The 19,002-nt window shown below is 44.3% G+C and overlaps 1 protein-coding gene across 1 annotated transcript in view; it reads right to left on the minus strand.

Annotated features, from left to right (window-relative positions):
* Positions 1-19,002, minus strand: part of LOC142560213 (neprilysin-1-like) — a 45,904-nt gene that overhangs the window by 15,898 nt on the left and 11,004 nt on the right. Inside the window, exons 6-10 of the mRNA XM_075672147.1 lie at positions 13,879-13,977; positions 9,824-9,901; positions 7,684-7,796; positions 5,787-5,845; positions 1,864-1,915 (exon numbers count right to left, since the gene is read on the minus strand). Of these exons, the coding sequence (XP_075528262.1) occupies positions 1,864-1,915; positions 5,787-5,845; positions 7,684-7,796; positions 9,824-9,901; positions 13,879-13,977 (401 nt within the window). The remainder of the gene's footprint in view (positions 1-1,863; positions 1,916-5,786; positions 5,846-7,683; positions 7,797-9,823; positions 9,902-13,878; positions 13,978-19,002) is intronic.

The following is a 19,002-nucleotide window of genomic DNA, read 5'->3' on the forward strand; positions in this document are numbered from 1 at the left end:
TCTTCAGTGGTCATACTGCATTACCAGATTGTTACGACTCGCAAGTTGCACTGCGTGCGAGAATTGGGATACAATATCCGTATGTGCTCTTACCCATGTACTCCACTTATGTATGTGCGTAGCCCATGCGGCCACCTAGGTAGAGACGCTTGCACTACTGAACTCGGCCATGCTAGTTGCGTTCCGCGGCCGAAACGGTTGTTTGAGGGGCTCCGCGGAGTCACCCTTTTGGTCGAAGTTCCCAATTCGGCCGTTAGCTTTTAGGTCAGCTCACCAATTTTGCTAGATAAATCGTAAAATGCCCAAGTTAACATATGCCGACAGTGAAAAAGGGCCGGTTTCCTCACTAAGGAAACAATGGAAAACCAACTATTCCTTTTGCATTCATAATACTGCAGTCATTAATGGATGCCTCACCTACTCAGTGCATGGTAGCAACGACTGTAAACGGCACGGGAAAGCTCCGTTTGTTGCTCGCTATGGTTAGACACATGTTTGGCATGTCCAAGTGTAGTACAACGCTGTTCGATTTATACTACCTATCACCAGGGCACAATGTCTGCGCTTTTGAATTTTTGTACCCGCTTAGCAAGAAATTCATCGCCACGTGCTAAAACTTAAGAGCAGTCGTCGCAGTGTTTTGCACAAACTGTATTTGTTCATCGTTCAGGGCATCAATATCGTCACCTTATTTTATTTTTCAAGCAGCAGAAAACAAGGCTAACTGTTAATTGCCAATTTATTTCTGTGATGGGGACTTTAAGTTTGCAGTGGTTACTTATATAGTGTAACGTGAATCTCCTCTGTCTCAAACACCACATGTCATATACCACAGTCCATTTACCATGATTCCAATATGCATTACTTATAGAAAAAATTAAAATAAAAAATGCCTTTTTAATCTGACTATGCGGCTTTCAAGGCGTGCGAGCTAAGCGGACCGCATGCCAGACGCAGGGATACCCTATAATGAACTGTCTTTGATTTGTACACGAAAACTTCCTCGTATCGGTGCAATCAGTTTATAATATGCACATTGTAGACAAGAAAAAAAAACGTATTCACTCATTTTCATCGCGGTGCCTCGGCTACTTTCGGGCACCTCATTTTTGAAAATGTCGTTGCTAACATTTCCACGACGGCGGTTTTAAGAGCAACGCGCAGTGCATTGATCGAAGAAAAGCGGATCATTGTTTTAAAAGATTGCAAGCTTTCCGCAAGCTCCCTTGATTGAAAAGGGTCTGTTGCTGCAGGATGTGGCACACAGCATTAATCTGACTAATGAATCCGCAATACTTGTGTGTTAATAATGAAAAAAAGGCTACTAAAATTGATATCATAAGACATGATATGATTAATAAAAATCGGGCGCCGCGGTCAATCCCCTTGCTTCTAGTTCGCGACTAAAAATGGACACTCAGCAAGAACACAGGACAAAGTGCGTGTTCTTGCTAAGTCTCCGGTTTTAGTAGCATTTTTTTCCTTTTAACGCTTTGTCCTGTGTTCTTGCTAAGTTTCTGTTTTTAGTAGCGCTTTTTCCATCATGAACGTTTTCTAACACGCTTTACTGAAAGCTACTTGTGTGTTTCTTTAGTCGTGCATATATGCATATAAAAGAACGAATCATGGCAGTAAAAAAAATGCTATCAACAATGTGGCCTCGATCTTCCTCGCCCATGTCTTTATTTCTGGGCTGCCCCGCTTCCAAACACATAGAAACTAGTTGCCAAAGTATGCAATTTTAACTGTTACACTTAACTTACACCGCCGAATCACCTTTAGAGCAAGACATTAAGAAATCTATTTGCCTCGGTGCATTTGTGAGCTATTTTGGCAAACGTTACACCGCGTTATGTAACTTACCGTGGAAGACCATATTGATAGAACACACCTTGGAGTATACCCGAAGGATACACTACAAAAGAAATGATGAAGAACATCTAAGTTATAAATTCAACAAAAGTTAAATTCAAGTAACCTCTTGGTAAAAGCAACAAACAACAGATCGTCTGAAAACGCAGAATTCTTGGGCGACCTTGCCGAATCAAAGCCAATTTTTCAGCGAACCTCTTTTTTTCGACCCGTGCCATTGAAACTTTCCGTTGCCTTTATTTAAAGCCCATGCTTTAAAACGTTGCCGGCATATGTCTCTCCCGTTTCACGCACTGCGCGCGTACTGGATGTCCCACATAACTTGCGCCAAAGTCTTAAAATATGCAAGTGCCACGTAGCTGGAGAAAACCAAGTTAATGTTCTTCGCCGTCCCTTGGAGCAAGTGGGACTATATTATAACTCGAATGTGTGTTACGCCGGGGTCCAACAGAAATTTCCTGTTAAGAATGTTAAGCATAGGCGCGAACGCGTAAAATATGCTCTTCTATGTCGATATTATCTGGATGGATGGATGTTTTAAGCGGCCCCTTTGGAACGGCGCGGTGGGTTGCGCCACCAAGCTCTTGCTATTACATTGCCTAATGTCCTACCTAGGTTAAACAATAAAAAAACAAAAAAAAAACAATATGAACTGTTACAACCAAATTTTCTGATCCCCTATTCAAACTGTGCTTTTGTACGTCTCTGTTTTTTTTGTCATTTCCCTACTTTTCTTCCACCAATCCTCCAATCACCACTTGCTCTTTCTCTCTACAGGGTTGGCGCCACCATCTAGGAGCGGTGAAGCGAACTACTGCATCGTGACACTAACGAGCGCCGAGAGAGAGTGCTTCGGTAGTCTCAGTGCACTGGAGGCTCCAACGCGGCGTAGCCCGGTGTAGGCGCTGTACGCTTCCTGCTGAGGTGACGACGCACTTTCCACACATGGTTTTCCTTTCACGTCGGCTCAGCCTATGTCGCCTCGTCGCTCGCGGAGCGCAGGTTCAACATGCACCAGCAGCGCTTACAGGCCGCGTATTGCTTCGCTTGCGATGACATCAACTAAGAAAACTCCTACGCTAAGCGGCGCAAAAAGGCAACGACGCCGACGAGAGAATCTCGCTTTGGTCCGGCGAGAGATACGCCAGCTTGAAGCAGAACGCCTCCGCTCATTCACGGCGCAAGCTGCGAACTCTGCCAATCGGCATTCCTGAAGCTGAGCACGTCGCAGCTTAACCGGCTGGATTTTAGCGCATCCGGTATTCCGGCAAGCACGGCCAGTTAGCCGGATAGGTGGGGGCGCAAACGTGAGCGGCCAGAGTGGTGGTGCCAGCTTGGGGTGCAAAGCTCAACCACATAAACACAGAGCCAATTACTATATTCTTCTTAGCTGGGGTGTAAATTTAGGACAGTGGCGTAATCGTGTTCACCATTTTTGTTCTTGGAAAATTTGCACCAGCGGGGAAGCAGGATAAGTGGGTTACTGCAATTTTAGCTCTGTGTTTGTCTGGTTGAACTCTATTCCACAAGGCGGCTGCACCGCTCCGGCCGCTCACGTTTTAGGCCCCGGGAATCCGGCAATGCGCCCAAACCGCCCCCGTTTGCCGGAATAGCGGAAAGGCTAAAAGTCTCTACTACGGAGCCGTATCAAGCTGCCGCACCTGCGCTGAAGCAACTTGGCAGCAAGACGCCGCTCACCAGGACGACGCCGGGCGCCAAGCAAAGCTGCAACACGGTCTCGAACCCAAGCAAATCATGCGCCTTTCTCGGCAACGAACCGTGAGTCTACGAAGCGTTTGACTAACAATCCGTTTCGATTTCGCCCGTACAGTTTGAGAACGACTGGGGTTTCAGGTAGGTTTGCGCAGTGCTCTAACGCGTGCAATGAATAGCTTCTGTGAAGTAACGTTTCAGTTTCGTGCTCTACCGATTTCTGTAAAACGGGGATCAATAATAGTTTTTTTGTATTCCCTCTGATTACAAGCTTAATATTATTAACTAATCGAATTCTCAGCTATTATATGCAGACAACAAGTGTCAATGAGATAATAATAGGCAATACTGAAAAAAAAGATACCCCCATCTCCCTTTCTGTTGCTCAATCCAGGCTACATGAAAAGCTTTTTTCCAAGCCTGAAATAAAGCCCACGACATACGAAATCGTGTGGCACATTTATCGCAACCCTTTTCTAACGCAACAACATTTTTTAAAAGTCGCACCACAATTATCCAACCCCCCCCCCCTCCTCTTTCCACTGCAACGGAAATTGGTGCCATGTACAATTCATTTAGTACTCTGGGAAATGTGCCGGCTAAACTGATTAGGTGCAGCATGGCGCTCTGGAAAGCTTTAATAAGCGATTTTTTAGAAAAGCTTCACTTTTACTGAACAGAATGAATAATTGTCGTACGTCACCCACAAGCTTGCTGTACCACAAAGGTACATTTATGTACCTTTCTTTTGCATATGAATAAACTTCAACTTCAACTTCAATCTTGCTTCAACGACATATAAGCAACGTGCCTCGCATAGATCATCGAGGAGACCGGGTAAAACACACGCTTCATATAATGCATGAACATTGGCAAAAAAGGTATTCAGTAGTTATTTCGCCAAAGCACGTAAATAACCTACACACTTCAAACTTTCGGCGGACATCCCCCATAGCATGAACTCATCGTCTATAAGCATGAAATTGCTGCCGCTTTTGGCCGTCCAATCACAGCGGGGAAACTTCGCAAGCGTAATATACAACGCCTATAAGCTTACTGAGAACGAGGTTATAGTAATTTTCATTGAGCCCCTAATTAATCCACGCACGCGAAGATTCACTCGGTTATTACACTCTATATTTCCCACACTTAGTCAAAATATAAACTTTGGGAGTGAGCTAGTCCTACTCGCCGGGGGGTGTAGTGACTTTGGCGTTGGATGAAATGCGGGCCACAGCGACCGCGTTTCAAGGGAGCCGAAATGTAAAGAACGTCCGTGTGCTTTGCATAGGGTGCACGTTAAAGAGCCCCAGGGGGTCACAATTAATACGGCGGGCCTCACAATCACATCGCAAATTTCGTAACATGATACCTCACAATGCAACTAATTTCAAATCTAGTAATTTTTTTTTCTCCAGAAAACAGTGAAATCGGCATATACCGTTTCTAACACTCTAATCGCGCAAACATCTTCTCTGCAAGAAGTCACTACGTGATCTAGTTCTGGCGGGCCACCATGAAAATCTAGCATATAATGTTTTCGAGCGCATCCGGTGTGTGAAATGGGAGAAAAACGATTCGTCAAGCATTTAGAATTTTGCTGTTTCGTTAACATTTCACCTGCAACGGTATAATCCCATGGTTATGACGTTACACTGCCGAGCTCGAGATCGCACGTTCAACCGCGGCCACGGTAAAGGCTGTTTGATGGGGGCAGAAAGCATACACGCTCGCGTGCTAAAATTTAGGTGCGCGTTAAGGAACGCCAGGTGGACAAAGTTATTCCACAATCTCCCACTGCAGCGTGCCTTATAACCAAATTGTTGTTCTGGCACGTAAAACTGCAGAATTTATTTGTTACAAACATTTATAGATTTCGTTCATTCAAATACTTTCCTGGAATTTCAGATTGGGAATGGTGAAATGTGTATAGTCATAGTCAGGAGGGGAATTCAACTTGCCTGTTGGCATTACTAATTATTTTTATGTAATTCTGACGGGATCAATGAGCCGAAGCGAAAATTATTGGACCCGTTTTTGATAATGAACTGGCTACACATTTATTGTCGTCACATTCGATTGATCATAACTGAGAAAAGTATGTAGAATATTGTAGCAAGAGTTGCTCCGACAGCTTCCAACTTCTGTCGGGAAAAAAATGATGTGCATTTTGAAAAGACTAAGCACATGCGAGCACTTACTCATTTCGTTGGAATCTGGACTGTAGAAGGCGTTCACAACTGCGGCTCCTGTGAACCAGCTGTGTGTAAAGAAGAGTAAAGCAAATTAGGCGTACGTCAATATTCGTGATTGTACAGAACCGGGCAAACAATCAGATCTAAAGTAACTTCAACGTGCCATCAAAGTTCGCAGATTCATTTTACCAGACATCAGCAGAACAGTTGGAAACAGTTCCTGTGTGGTACGGAATCTGTATAAAGGTAACATGCTGAGAAGTTAGAAATAATTCAGACAAAGAGCAATGTTCACCTGCCGTATTTACGACGGGTACGTTTCCCGGTCTTCTAAACATGCCGCTTTAAATTTGACTACTCTGAGCGCCCGTCGCCACGTAGAATTCTCAAAGCACTTGCACATCCTAATAAATTCTACTAACTCTTCTTCCCTTAACATACACACAACATTCACAAAGCCCTCTTGCAATGCTGCTGCCTTTTCCAGCAGTACTGCTATATAGTGCTCGTCTAATCTAGTTTTCCTTCTTGTGTCATCGTTTGTTGCGCTTTAAGTCAAATGCAAGTTCGTACAAACTCGCCCAAATTTAAGTTCTTGTCGATAGGACACTTGGCATCTATGTATCCTGTGAGCTACTTTGTAAACGACGTGGCGTTGTTGGTGCGATGTCTGCGTTTGCATTGACGTTGTCGATGCTTCCGACGTTGTTTTCCACCAACCGCTTTCTTCTCGGTGCATTCTCCATCCTCAGCATGTGCCTTCTTTGAGGCTTGCCACTATCGCTGCCCCGTACGTCATCATTGTGCCGTCGATGTAGTTTTGACGAACAAGACATTGAATAATTGCGCGCAAACACACCGCCATCTTCTCAAGAACAACTTGTGTGCGCGGCACGTAACATCACTTGCGTCCAATGCAGTGTTGCTCGTTCTGGCCTTATATATGCATGCACAGACGTCCCTGCCCTCTGTAAAATCATTGTTATGTGTCGTCGATAACCACAATGGTCGCCTTCAGCGTAACAGAACTTTTGGAGGGGCACGGCCAACCGAATTTCGCGCACTTATCGGCTGTCGCAATCATAAGCTCGTAGGCAGGTGCCCATACTTTGTCGATCCTCACCGTTGGATAAGTGCCACTGTAACACGGGGGCTGTAACACGGGGCCTAAACTGCATCTCCATATGTGTTGTACTGCTGTCTTCACACACCCGTCTTCAACGTTATTCATTCGACAAGAACTGCACTCTCATTCCGCATAACTTGTGGACGGCGTAGTAGATAATCAGGAACATCGCACGACAATGAAGTAGCAACTTTGGCAGTGCATAAACATAAACATTGCATCAGATTACACGTTGAACAGAACGGCAACAGAAACAAATGTATTCAAACAATTTAGTTGTGTAGTATTTGGTTAACCTTCTCACGAACGCTTCGTCTCCCGAAAATTCACGTTGCATGTCTGTAATCTTTAGTAACAACCACATGAAGCCAACCGACAATGAAGCAAAATATGCATAGGAATCTTATAACATTCGGAAATTTCACTGTAGAATTAATATAAAATGAAATAGATTTGCCTTAGGCTTCATGTTTTAAAATAAAGCAAAAACTAACATCAAAGTTTAAATTCAGGAAATTAAAATTCATTGTGTGTTTTTACATCCGTGATCAAGTTCTTCCACTAACAATAAGCTATATTCCTGAAAATACTAAGCAGTTTCAAAATTCTTGTCATTTTCACTACGTATCATTAGCAAATACGTGCATTTTGGCTTGGTTCTGGTAATGTAGAACAACAGTAATTTGAGATCTTTTGTGAGGCCTTTGTTCTACAGGGCGCCTGAGTTGTCTCTCCAATGATGATGTGTATATACAGAAAAGGTACTTGGTGTCTTACACATTTTCCTTCTCATATGGCTTTCGTAACATCAGCAGTTTTCGCATATCGTTGTTTTCGCCAATGTAATAAGACATGTCCAAGAAGGAACTGCTCAGATTCAGATTTGGTACCTGCAAGATTAAAGTACACTGGCTGGATGACTGACGACTAACACTACAGAGAGATTGCATTTTTGGTGGGCATTTTCAAGCAAAACCGTTTGCAGGATGGCCTCCTGCGCGCTAAAGTAGTTCATAAGGATGATTTCAAAAGTTCAGAAGGATGATTCCCGAGATTTTATGAGAACCTCACGAATTGCAAATAAAGACATAAAAGGCATACAAACAAAAAAACATGACACTATTCAGAAACATTTCTTTTTTCATCGCGCAGAAGAAAGTCACAATGAACTAGAAAATCAGTCTGAGTATATGTTGGGGGACTGCTTGCTTCCGTATCTTATTAGTCCATGAGGCAAGTGGCTTACCTTTTTTGCTGTTTTTCTTTCACTACAAATGATAGCCTCGTTTGTAGTGGTGAACTGCGTAATGATGTAAAGATTTACGCCACCTTTTATCACAGTTTCACTATTGCAGCAATTAAACCCTTAAGGACTTTTTGCTGCCGTGCCAATTATTTATTAATCGAGCAATTTTCATTCGTCAAAGGTACAAATGAAACCCCGACAAAAAACGGCGCAGCAACCCCTCTTATAAAGGAAATGGCCATAACGAAAATTTCAAGCATCCGTTCAGTAAAACGCTCGTTCAAAGTTTTGGCTGTATTAAGAACGTACTGTTTTACTCTAGCCTGGTCTTTCAGCTCAAGCTAAAGAGCTTCGTAATTTTTCAATGCTATGGTCGTTGCGGTCGCCAGTAAAGAGAGTGCTTGAACTCTGCCAGACAGCACTTCAACCCTGATAATATATTGGAGTTGCAAAGTTTACAAACAGAAGCGCTCTGTAGGGATAAAGCATGCGCTATTCAATCCTAATATGTTTGAGCATAACATATTTCTGTATCGCATGTTTTTCATCCTTCATATATCTGCAAATGAACCGCAAGACCCAGAGGTGTCTCAATTTCAGATTTTACGGGCAGGAAACCCAGTGGCGCCAATGAACTGGCTGTACATGAAGGGATTCTATGGTACTGTGACTTGCCTAGTTTATAGTCTTCTTTGCAGATGGCAGCACCGTAACTATATGTTCCCAAACCCAGTGGAACTGTTAAATTGCTATTGAGTAGATGACATAAAAAGTGGTCTGCTTTGCTTACTTATAATACGCGTTTGTCACATGACAACGTCCGGCTGCTGACCACTGCATGCATTGGTTTGATGTTTGCTGTCACCGTCGCCGAAAATAATGCAGACGCATGTGCCCGGCTGCGATTTCTGAACAAACATGGAGATATGGTATTAGCATTGCAAATCAATTAGTCGTGATGCTTTTCAAGTCGAAATCTGGAGTAGCATCAAGAAAGAGTTGAACATAACATTAAGCTTGGAATGAGGCTCCAAGGATTTCTTTACAAGCTGCGAAAATACGCGTATATCCTTCAGTGCGCACCGTGTCGGGATAAGAGTCATGCGTTGCGATCTTTTAACTGTTCTCAAAGGGAACTGTCCTCAAAGGGAACTGTTCACTTAACCACGCGTGATTGGTAAAAATAAAGCTTCACGTGACGAAAGCGTGATCCGTAACAATCACATGAAGACAAGGAAACGGTTGTTTAGCGAGTTTTTACATGATCACACTTCTGCGTCGCCTGCGCGCAGACAAAGAGGAGTGGTGTACGCAAAGTATTATTTAATATCGACTCACCCACTTTCGTGTTGCACCAAACGTAGAAAAAATTAAGCAGTCGCCGTCAACATCACCGCTGATTCAACATCAAAGCGAACAGCACAGAAAGCTTCGCTGACGTCGATTCCCACAGTGCGTGATATGCGCATGTTACTATATGCATGAGTGTGCCACAATTACTGCCTGTAGTCAATCAGCGTACACGCAGTCAGTTTCTGCCGTCAAAATATTTAAATTTTGTTTCATTCAATGTTAACTCCGCTGATTTCTACCCTTCCTCGAGTACCGGCGTACTAGCATAAAATACCGGCTGAATGTACTAATTTCCAAGAGAATCAAATGAGCACTCACCTGTTTGTAAAGCTGCTCGAGATATGTTACGTTGAATTGCCAGTTGGGGTATCCAATTTTCGAAACCATTTTCGTCAACTGTAAAAGCAAGATGAAAAACAACTTATTATTTCTGAAAACAATGCTCTTGAATTTACAGACTGGCTGAGTTTTTTTTTTAAATTTAGTTATCACGGGAAGACGTCGTACGGAACGCGTGGTCGATAAACCTACTCACTAAGAAAGGGGGTCAGCCGCTCGCCGGTGTCACGCGGGCCTGTGCGATAACAAACACTGTGACTGCTGGCGAGCGCTAAGGTGACATAACACAACGCTATAGTCATTGTGATCGTTCTCTCGAAGCCTCGTGCGACGGCAGCGCGCCCTCTGGTCTCGATATTTTCCACCGTTCCTCAAGGGATAGCATATTGAACGTCTTCTGTCGAGCATGCAAACCTAACTTGTACCGCACTAAACATGCAAGGAGGACTATGGACGCTGCCATCACTCTGGCGTGAGACCCGAGGTCAGGTTGTCGGCGTCAAGTGCTAAGACTGTTGGTTCTTAACTTCTTTCGATTACTTTCGTAGCTATTATTATGTTCTTTCCTGTACAATAGGTACCCTGTCCACGTGCCCAGTTGACGTACCCTGTTGGCGTTGTTCTGAATATCTGCCAAATCAAGGCGTTTTAGCCGCTGGGGGAAGAGCGACGTAGGCTGTCGCATTCCGCTTTTCCTTGAGCCTGCAGCGCGAGACTTCGTGCAGGTGCGGTATTACAACGGTCTTTATTGAAAAGTTTCCCGGTTTTAGCAAGGCGCTACCTGTTGAGGCGACATCACTTAACGTCCATAAGCGAGCCTTGGTGGCAAACGACACGTCTTCAGAAAAACCCACCCTATTAAGACCAGGCCCTTACGTTTAAAAAAAAACTCAGTGCCCTTCCACTCTGTGAAGAAAGATGACCAGCGAAGCTGTGTATGTGGGCCCCTTAATGGCGAACTGCCCCTTCGCCGCGGGTCGATCCGGCATTGCGCTATCCTTGGGATCGGCCCACGTATGGGGAGTGCTTAACACCTGCTTCACCTCCGGCACGGGTCGGCCCGGCATTTCACTATCTTCGGGATCGGCACACGTATGAGGAGTGCTTAACGCCAGCGTCCCCTCCGCTGCGGGTCGGCCTGGCAATGCACTATCTTCGGGATCGACCCACGCACGGGGAGTGCCCACGGCCCACGTATACAGGGAGCGCCCGTATAATTCCCATAGCATTAAATGGGTGCGCAATGAAGTGTATGGATAGGCTTGTAAACAACACCGAAGGGGCAATTTACGTTAATCCTTACAATCCTCTTTCCCCCTTCCCCAGTAGAGGGTAGCTTACCGGGCTGAGGCTGGGTAACCTACCTGCCTTTCCCTTATGACTTCTTTCCGTCTCTGACGTGCGGCGGGAAATGACTCAGCGAGTCGCAGTGCTGGCTCTCCGAAAGTGGTCGCAGTGCAGAATATAACGTTTAAGGGTGATTGTGCGGTTACATGGGCATTTACGCACGCGTATGCCGATGCTTTTTCATCTTCATTTAGCGACCAGCTTTTTTTTAGTGCCCAGCTTTTCCTTCACTGCACACAAGGCTGCCATGCAGTAGCCGATACGCCTGTCACTTAAAATTCTTGTAGTTGGCGTCCAATTTTGCACTACTTACAGCTAATGTACGTGACTACCGGCACAGGCTGTTCCAGGAGTTTAATCATGTGGCCAGAAGGTGAGCACTTAGCTACAGTAGTGAAGTTACCTTGGCAGCAGAGATAGCGTGACTGCGCGACTTGTGCATAAGCTCGCGTTCAGTAAACCTTACTGAGAAGACGCTGGAATTGCTTTCTAGATCACGAGGGTGGGGTAGGTGACTCTGCGTGCCACAGACGCGTGTTGATGTATATTTTCTTCCTTTTTGTTTTGTTTCCTTTAAAAACTTGATAGCTTTCTGACCTTACTGCCTTTCTATAAATAACTCTCTCTTTCTCGCTCTCTTAAGCTTTTCCTCCACACAATCTGTAAATGTATGATGCGTGATTCAAGCTGAGATATCTTGTTTGCTACCAACTCTGTGTCTCCATATCATACTTCAGTTTGGTTTTTGTCGTGTTTCCACCGAAATGTTTCAGACAATAATTACTAGAGAGAAATGTCTCGTGGTGCTCTCGCTGCCGTCATGGGAACGGAAATGAGGGTGAGTACATGGATATGTTTGATTTTCGTGCTTTATCTGCCTACGTCGGCCTAACTTTTGCTGAAATCTACTTTTTTATTTTGATGGCAATAAGAGTCTGCGAGCGCTGCTATTTCAAATGGATCCACTTGTCCATATGTCCTTGACTTGAAAATCACGCTTTGTGCAAGAGGTCCTGCGTTCGAATCGGGCAGTCGAGGAACTTAACGTTGTTTATTTCATTATTTTAATGCAGTGCCTCGTCGACAATCATAAGTTTAGAAGGTAATGAAGCTGTTCAATGCCTGGGCGAAGTTTAGGCAAATCCATAGTCGAAATGGAAAGGGACTCTTTACCAAATTTACTGCTTTTAGGAAACCGTTTATATATCACTACCATCATTACCGTATTGGATGAACAACCCTACTTGCAGCTCCCATAGACATTAGCGCCACAGTGCCTTCTCGTAACTGCGTGCGACACTATGCTGTCCACTACTTTCTGTCGTGGATCTGCTATTGTGACTCCCCCGTACCAAACCTATTTGGCGATGTGTGACGCTGCTCGCGCAGTTTGCTCCACTGTTCTCGCATTGTTACCGTATCATCGACTAGTTGCAGGGCCGGCATTGTGCGTGCATTCAACAAATCGGTATGCCCTCTGTCCAGCAGACTTTCACAGCTGGCCTTTTTGTATATCCAGGCGCAAACTAGCAGCAAACTGTCCCGCGTGCTGACCAGTTACCACACAATCCCATGTTCTTGCATTATGAATATGATTTATGCGCTAATTGAAGTTTTGTATTCTACCTGCCACTGGAAAATATTATTTAAAGACATATATCGAAATGAAATGTACGAGTGTGTTTACCGTATATATAACAACACGATTAGATTTAATTCACATGGCAACTTAAGTAGCTGTACGGTAGCTTAAGTGGCATCCGCTTGAGATGTCATGTGTATATGACACGTGTAGCGAACGAAAACATTCGAGAGCAGTGGCACGCGCACAGCAGGGTTGATGCTATGCTTTAAAAAAAGCTTACAGAACGCATACATCTGCCGTGCCTATTTGTGTTTCGGTAACCTTTACTCTAAACAGTAGCCCATGTGATAACTGTAACTGAAACTAGTGTTTTAGATTAATAACAGTTTATTAGATTATCTCTGTATTTTCGAACGTCGGCGTTCTGGCTAAATTGAGATTTTTATCAGTTTTATAAACACCGAACTTTTTTCTCTGCACTCTCGATGCCGCACCTTCAGAGGTTCTAATTACTATCGTGCGGTTGCATTGCCAGATAGCGTTCGAAAAACCATTTTGCTTCTTCGCACTCGTGGATTTTCGTTCAGTGGTTACCACGGTCGGCACAGCATGTAGCGAAGCCCAACAATTCAAGGCATGTAATAGTCGGGTAAACGGGACTCTATTGTATACCACTAGAACGACACTTGAATATACTTTAGAGAAGCCAGTCTAAGAGCACTCTGTGTGGTTTGTTTTCTTGAATGCTTTCTTTTGAGAGCCTTGAGTCAGTTAGCAGATTTCGCACGCATATTTTGCAGTTAGAAATGACGGCAGCTGTGCTCTGTTCGACAGATTGTGAAATTCCGATATTTATTCTTAAATCTCATAGTAAGCGTCTGTTAAAAACACATCCGAAGTGGGGATAGACAAAAAACCAAAGTCAGTAGAAGGAACAACTGGATTCTGCTTGGTGCAATTAAGTGCTGCGCAAACACAAACACACACACACACACACACACATACACACACACGCACGCATATATATATATATATATATATATATATATATATATATATATATATATATATATATATATATATATATATATTGACACTGTACCTTGTCTTGTGCAGCCGATCGAGTTTGATTGTCCATCCAGTCGTTGTTTTGGATTGTTTCGTTGAATGTGGTCATGAGCCTCCTGACAAGGTCTTCCACCTGTGAAAGCACAGTATTTAGCTATATGTTGGCGGCAGTGTGACAATAATCATTGACGAGAACGCAAATGTTCACAATGTATGAGGAGCATATGACATGCTTGATGAGTTATACTATATGCGATACTATATGCGATATTAAAACGTAGCATTACAGTGCTCATTATTTTCTTCGCTGAACCTTTTTCTTGTTAAAATAAGCGCTATAGAATTGACAGGATGCAATTATTGTCTATGTTGCCTTTTTGCTTGATTACACAATGTATCCAGACATAGGCCTTTAAAGGGTAACGAATATTGCACTTTTAATTACCGAAATTCGCCTTTCCGCTTTACGCAGAGAAATAATAGGTGAAAGGAAGACGTGGAACCAGCATGACAACTGTTTTTATAGCCTAATGCTCAACTTCTGATTTAAAACAATTAGCCTAGGTGAACTATAGGTATGGCTTACATGCCCATCAGCAATGATGATTTAGCTGTTAGTAATTTGTGCTGTAAAACAAGACAAATACAAAACAAGAAAGGTGTCCACAGGAAAATGGAGGCTTAAACTGATTAAGAGTGGTAGGACAAGGAATGTCACTGAAGTCAACTTCTGGACAAGAACACAGCAACTGTTTTCCTTAACAGCGTTTTCTTTCTTTTTTTTTTGCGCGTAACCCACTCTCCCACACATTCAGTGGGGAAGTAGGAGGAGATTACGGCGGCGCGACCAGCAAACCGAAGCTAAATTTTTAAATAGAAAGGGGTAGAAGCACAAAACAAGAAAAGGAGGGTGGAGGGGGGGGTGCAGGGCAGGGGGCAGGGCGGTGTTTGCTTGTTAAAAAGGGGCAGCTGGTAGAAATGCTGCTGTCCTTTTAGAAGCAGGGCTGACAGGCGTCAAGGTACCTTCAACATAAATGCCGGTTCTCATCCCAGGTGCAACACTTGCAAACATCTTAAAACGGATATGAATATTCAAAGCACCGCAATTACGTGGGCGAAATCCACAACAGTTTTACCTGCACGAGTTGTAACTATGTTTATTTGCTGAATTATGCATTTTGCCACAAACAGTACATCATTGAGACCAGAGAGCTAATGAATGTTAGATTGAACGTACATCACTATGAATCAAAAGTGAAAAATGGGCGAGTCGGTAAGGAAGCATGGCTAAATTCAGGGAGCGAACTTCTGCGACACAATCTAAGGCACAAGAAAAGAAAGGACATGGCGATACTTGCAATTGGAGGTTTATTCGGAAGGTTAGAGATCATATAAACCCGACGTGTCCTATGTCATCAAGCGTCATCAAACGCTATAGCAGCGTAATAAACACCCTGCACAGTACTTTAGTGTTTTGCTAACCCTGGGTTGTCTTTATGTGTGTTTTTCGCCGAGCACTGTTCTCACCATTATATCTCTCTGCATTGAATTTCCCTCTTTTGCCCCTGGGCTGTATCTTTAGTGTATTTTTTGCCTGCGCTGTTTTTATTGTTCGTTTGGCCCTGCACTGTCTTTCACTGTCTTTTTGTCTTGCACTGTATTTCAGAGTTTTCTTCCACTCTACGCTGCTCTTCATCGTGTATTACAGTTTGCACTTTCTTTCATTTATTATTCGCCGTGTCCTATATTTCAACAGCTTTTTTTTGTGCTGCACTATTCTCACTGTTTTTCATACTGCGCTGTTTCTACAGTGCTTTTTTTTTTGTGCTGCGCTGTCTCTCGTTGCCTTCGTCGTCCTGGATTTTCTTCGATTGTTTATACACCCTGCATTACACTTCAGTGATTTTTTTCGCCCTGCTCTGCCTCTTTTTCGCTCTGCACTGTTGGTTGGAAATAACTTTATTGAATTGTCCTGCAGGTTTTCGGCGACCCGGGCTCAAGTCTCACACGACGGGACGTCGAGAATAAAGCCCCTCAGTCCAGATCTTGTCTCAGTGCCGCCTCGCGGGCCAGCTGGACGGCCCAGAGTTCGTCGCTGAGGTCGGAGCTGCGCAGAGAAGCGGCACACCTCAGCGACAGGGTCTCGGAGTTTAACTCCTTTTCGCGTTGGGAGTTACATTTCCATAGCATATGTTTGAATGTAGCTGCGTCCTGTTTGCATAGCTTTCATGTGTCTTCTTTGTGTACTTCAGGGAGTACCTGTTTGAGACGAAACGGGTTCGGGAAGGTATTTGTTGGTAGTTGACCTAGGGCCCCGGCCTGTGCCCTGTTTAGATTTTTGTGTGGTGGTGGGAATGTTCTGGCTTGTCGTTACATCTTTGTGACGCATCTGGCAAGTCTGGGTTGTTCGGCTCAGGGGTCTTCCCGAGGGGCTCTGCCCTGTACAATTTCTTTTAAATGCGAAAACATTTATATTTCGACGTAGTAGTTCTGCGGAAACCTGCAAGGTGGAGAGCAGAAATGAATAAAGAGAAAATCAGACATGCACCCATTCGTAGCAATTCCTACAAAGGAAACCCATACGGGCTCCTCGAAAGAAAAGCCTCATAGTTGAAGAAAAATTCGTCCTTGTCTGGGACTCGAACCCGGGACCACCGCCTTTCCGGGGCAGCCGCTCTACCATCTGCGCTAACCAGGCGGGTAGCAGATGGCACGACGAAGTCGAATTTGTCGACAACACGAAGCAAAGGCAATTGTCGAGTCCCAGACCAGGACAAATTTTTCTTCAACTATGATGCTTTTCCTTCGAAGAACCCGTATGGGTTTCCTTTGTAGCAATTGCTACGAACGGTTGGATGTCTGATTTTCCATTTATTCATTACTTCTCTCCACCTTGCGGGTTTCCGCAGTACTACTACGTCAAACACTTGCCTTTGCTTCGTGTTGTCTACAAATTCGACTTCGCCCTGCCATTTGCTAGCCACCTGGTTAGCTCAGATGGCAAAGCGGCTGCCCGGAAAGGCGGTGATCCCGGGTTCTAGTCCCAGACCAGGACGAATTTTTCTTCAACTATGAGGCTTTTCTTTCGCGGAACCTGTATGGGTTTCCTTTGTAGCGATTGCTACGAACGGGTGGATGTCTGATTTTCCCTTTATTCAGCATTTATAGTTCACGCGGGAGAATGCAGCGTTGGCATGACTACCACGCGATGGTTCAAAAAAGCTACGAACCCTCGACCTTTGGTGGGAGTTGAAATCGCGACATTCGGTGTTAATTAAGACGAAGTTTTTTAAAGTCCAGTTCATTAGGATATAGTTAATTAAGGTACTCGTACCCACAACCTTTGGTGTTAATTAAAGTACAGGTTATTAAAGCACTCGAATCAGGATTTTTGGTGTTAACACGAAGTTGACTAATACACAGTAAATTAGAATTTAGTTAATTAGGGATCTCGAATCCACGACATTTGGTGGAAGTTGAGCCCACTTGAAGATATAGGTGAACAGGCCGTATCTCCAAGTTGGATTCCAATTGACATCGGGAAGGTCAAGTGTACAACCCACGACCTCTGGTGTTGAGGCACACAATCCCCCGACCCAACATGGAGCTGTGGGTGAACCGGCCATATCTCCAAGTTGGATTCCAATTGACATCGCGAAGGTTAGCAGTAGAACCCACAACCTTTGGTGTTAAGGCACCCAAACCCACGACCCAACATGGAGATGTGGCCTAACCGGCAATATCTCCAAGTTGATTCCAATTGACATTCGCGAAGGTCAAGAGCACAACCCAGGACCTTTGTGGTTAATTAGGGTACACAAATCCACGACCCAACATGGAGATGTGGGCGAACCGGCAATATCTCCATGTTGGATTCCAACGGACATCGTGAAGGACAAATGTCGAACCTACTATATTTGATGTTAATTAAGGTGAAGTTAATGAAGGCACCATTATTAACAGAGAGGTAATTAAGACACTCGAACGCACGACGTTTGGTTAGAGGTGTACCGTCGACCACTGGTGGGAGTCGAACCTGCTATCTTTGGTGTGAATTAGGGTGAAGTTAATTAAGGCACTAGAACCCAGGAACATTGGCGCAAAGAAAGTAATAGGAATTAACAACGCATTCAAATATCAAGTAATGTAATGAACGTCTTGTGAGTACGCAGGTTTTCGCCCCATTAACGGTGGAGCCGACGTATGCAGAAATACTTAACCACTACAGAGGAAGGAGACTTAAATACCCCCCACCCCACACATCGCTCACACAACATGAGGCAGTAAGCTGGTGAAGACTGCAAGCAGGTACGTTCTTCAACCTGCATACATTACACAAAATGTTCCCTACCCAGTACAGGGATACATGTCCGTGGTGCGGAACAACCCCCACGTTATACCACATCACGTGGGAATGCAAGCGTAATTACGCATTCCATAAAGTAAATAACCCAAGTGCGGAACAATGGGAGGGTCTGCTCACCAGCAGCGAGCTCGCAGCCCAACGGGCAATTGTGCAGCACGCCTGCGAGGCAGCAAGACTCAGCGGTGCCCTGGAATAGGGGCGCCGACCATGTGAAGCGGCCAGGACTCAAAACATGAAGACACCGGCCCACCGCCAATCTCTCTGAGATATAGAGAAATAAAGTTTTTCCATTCCATTCGCCTTCATTTTCGTTGGTGTAACCTAATGTGACTCAACTTTTGCCCCTGCGCTGTCTTTAGTTGCTGCTCGCCCTACTATAGTTCAGTTATTTTCGCCGTGAATTGCCTTTATTTCCGTTTTTTCACCCTGCACTGCTTTTGCTTTTTTTTCACTCTGCCTTGTATTGCAGTGTTTCTTTTTTGCCCTGAACTGTCATTGTTTATTCACTTAGCACTATGTTTCAGTTTTAGTTTCACCATGCACTGCCTTTGTTTTTGTTTTTTCCACCCTTCCCTGCATGATTGTTTTTTCGCTCTGCGTTGTGTTTCATTGATTCTTTTTCGATCTGCACTGCGTACCATTGTTTTTCTTGCATGCGATTGTCTCGTAGTTCCCATTTGGCACCGTACGTCAGCCTTTTCTTTTTCGGCCTTGGTTGTTTTTTAGAGTTTTTATTTTGCCCTGCACCGTCTTCAATAGCATCTCTTTTTAACCCTGCACCCTCATTGACTA

This window comes from Dermacentor variabilis, chromosome 10 (genome assembly GCF_050947875.1).
Source record: "Dermacentor variabilis isolate Ectoservices chromosome 10, ASM5094787v1, whole genome shotgun sequence".
NCBI classification, from domain to species: Eukaryota; Metazoa; Arthropoda; class Arachnida; order Ixodida; family Ixodidae; genus Dermacentor; species Dermacentor variabilis.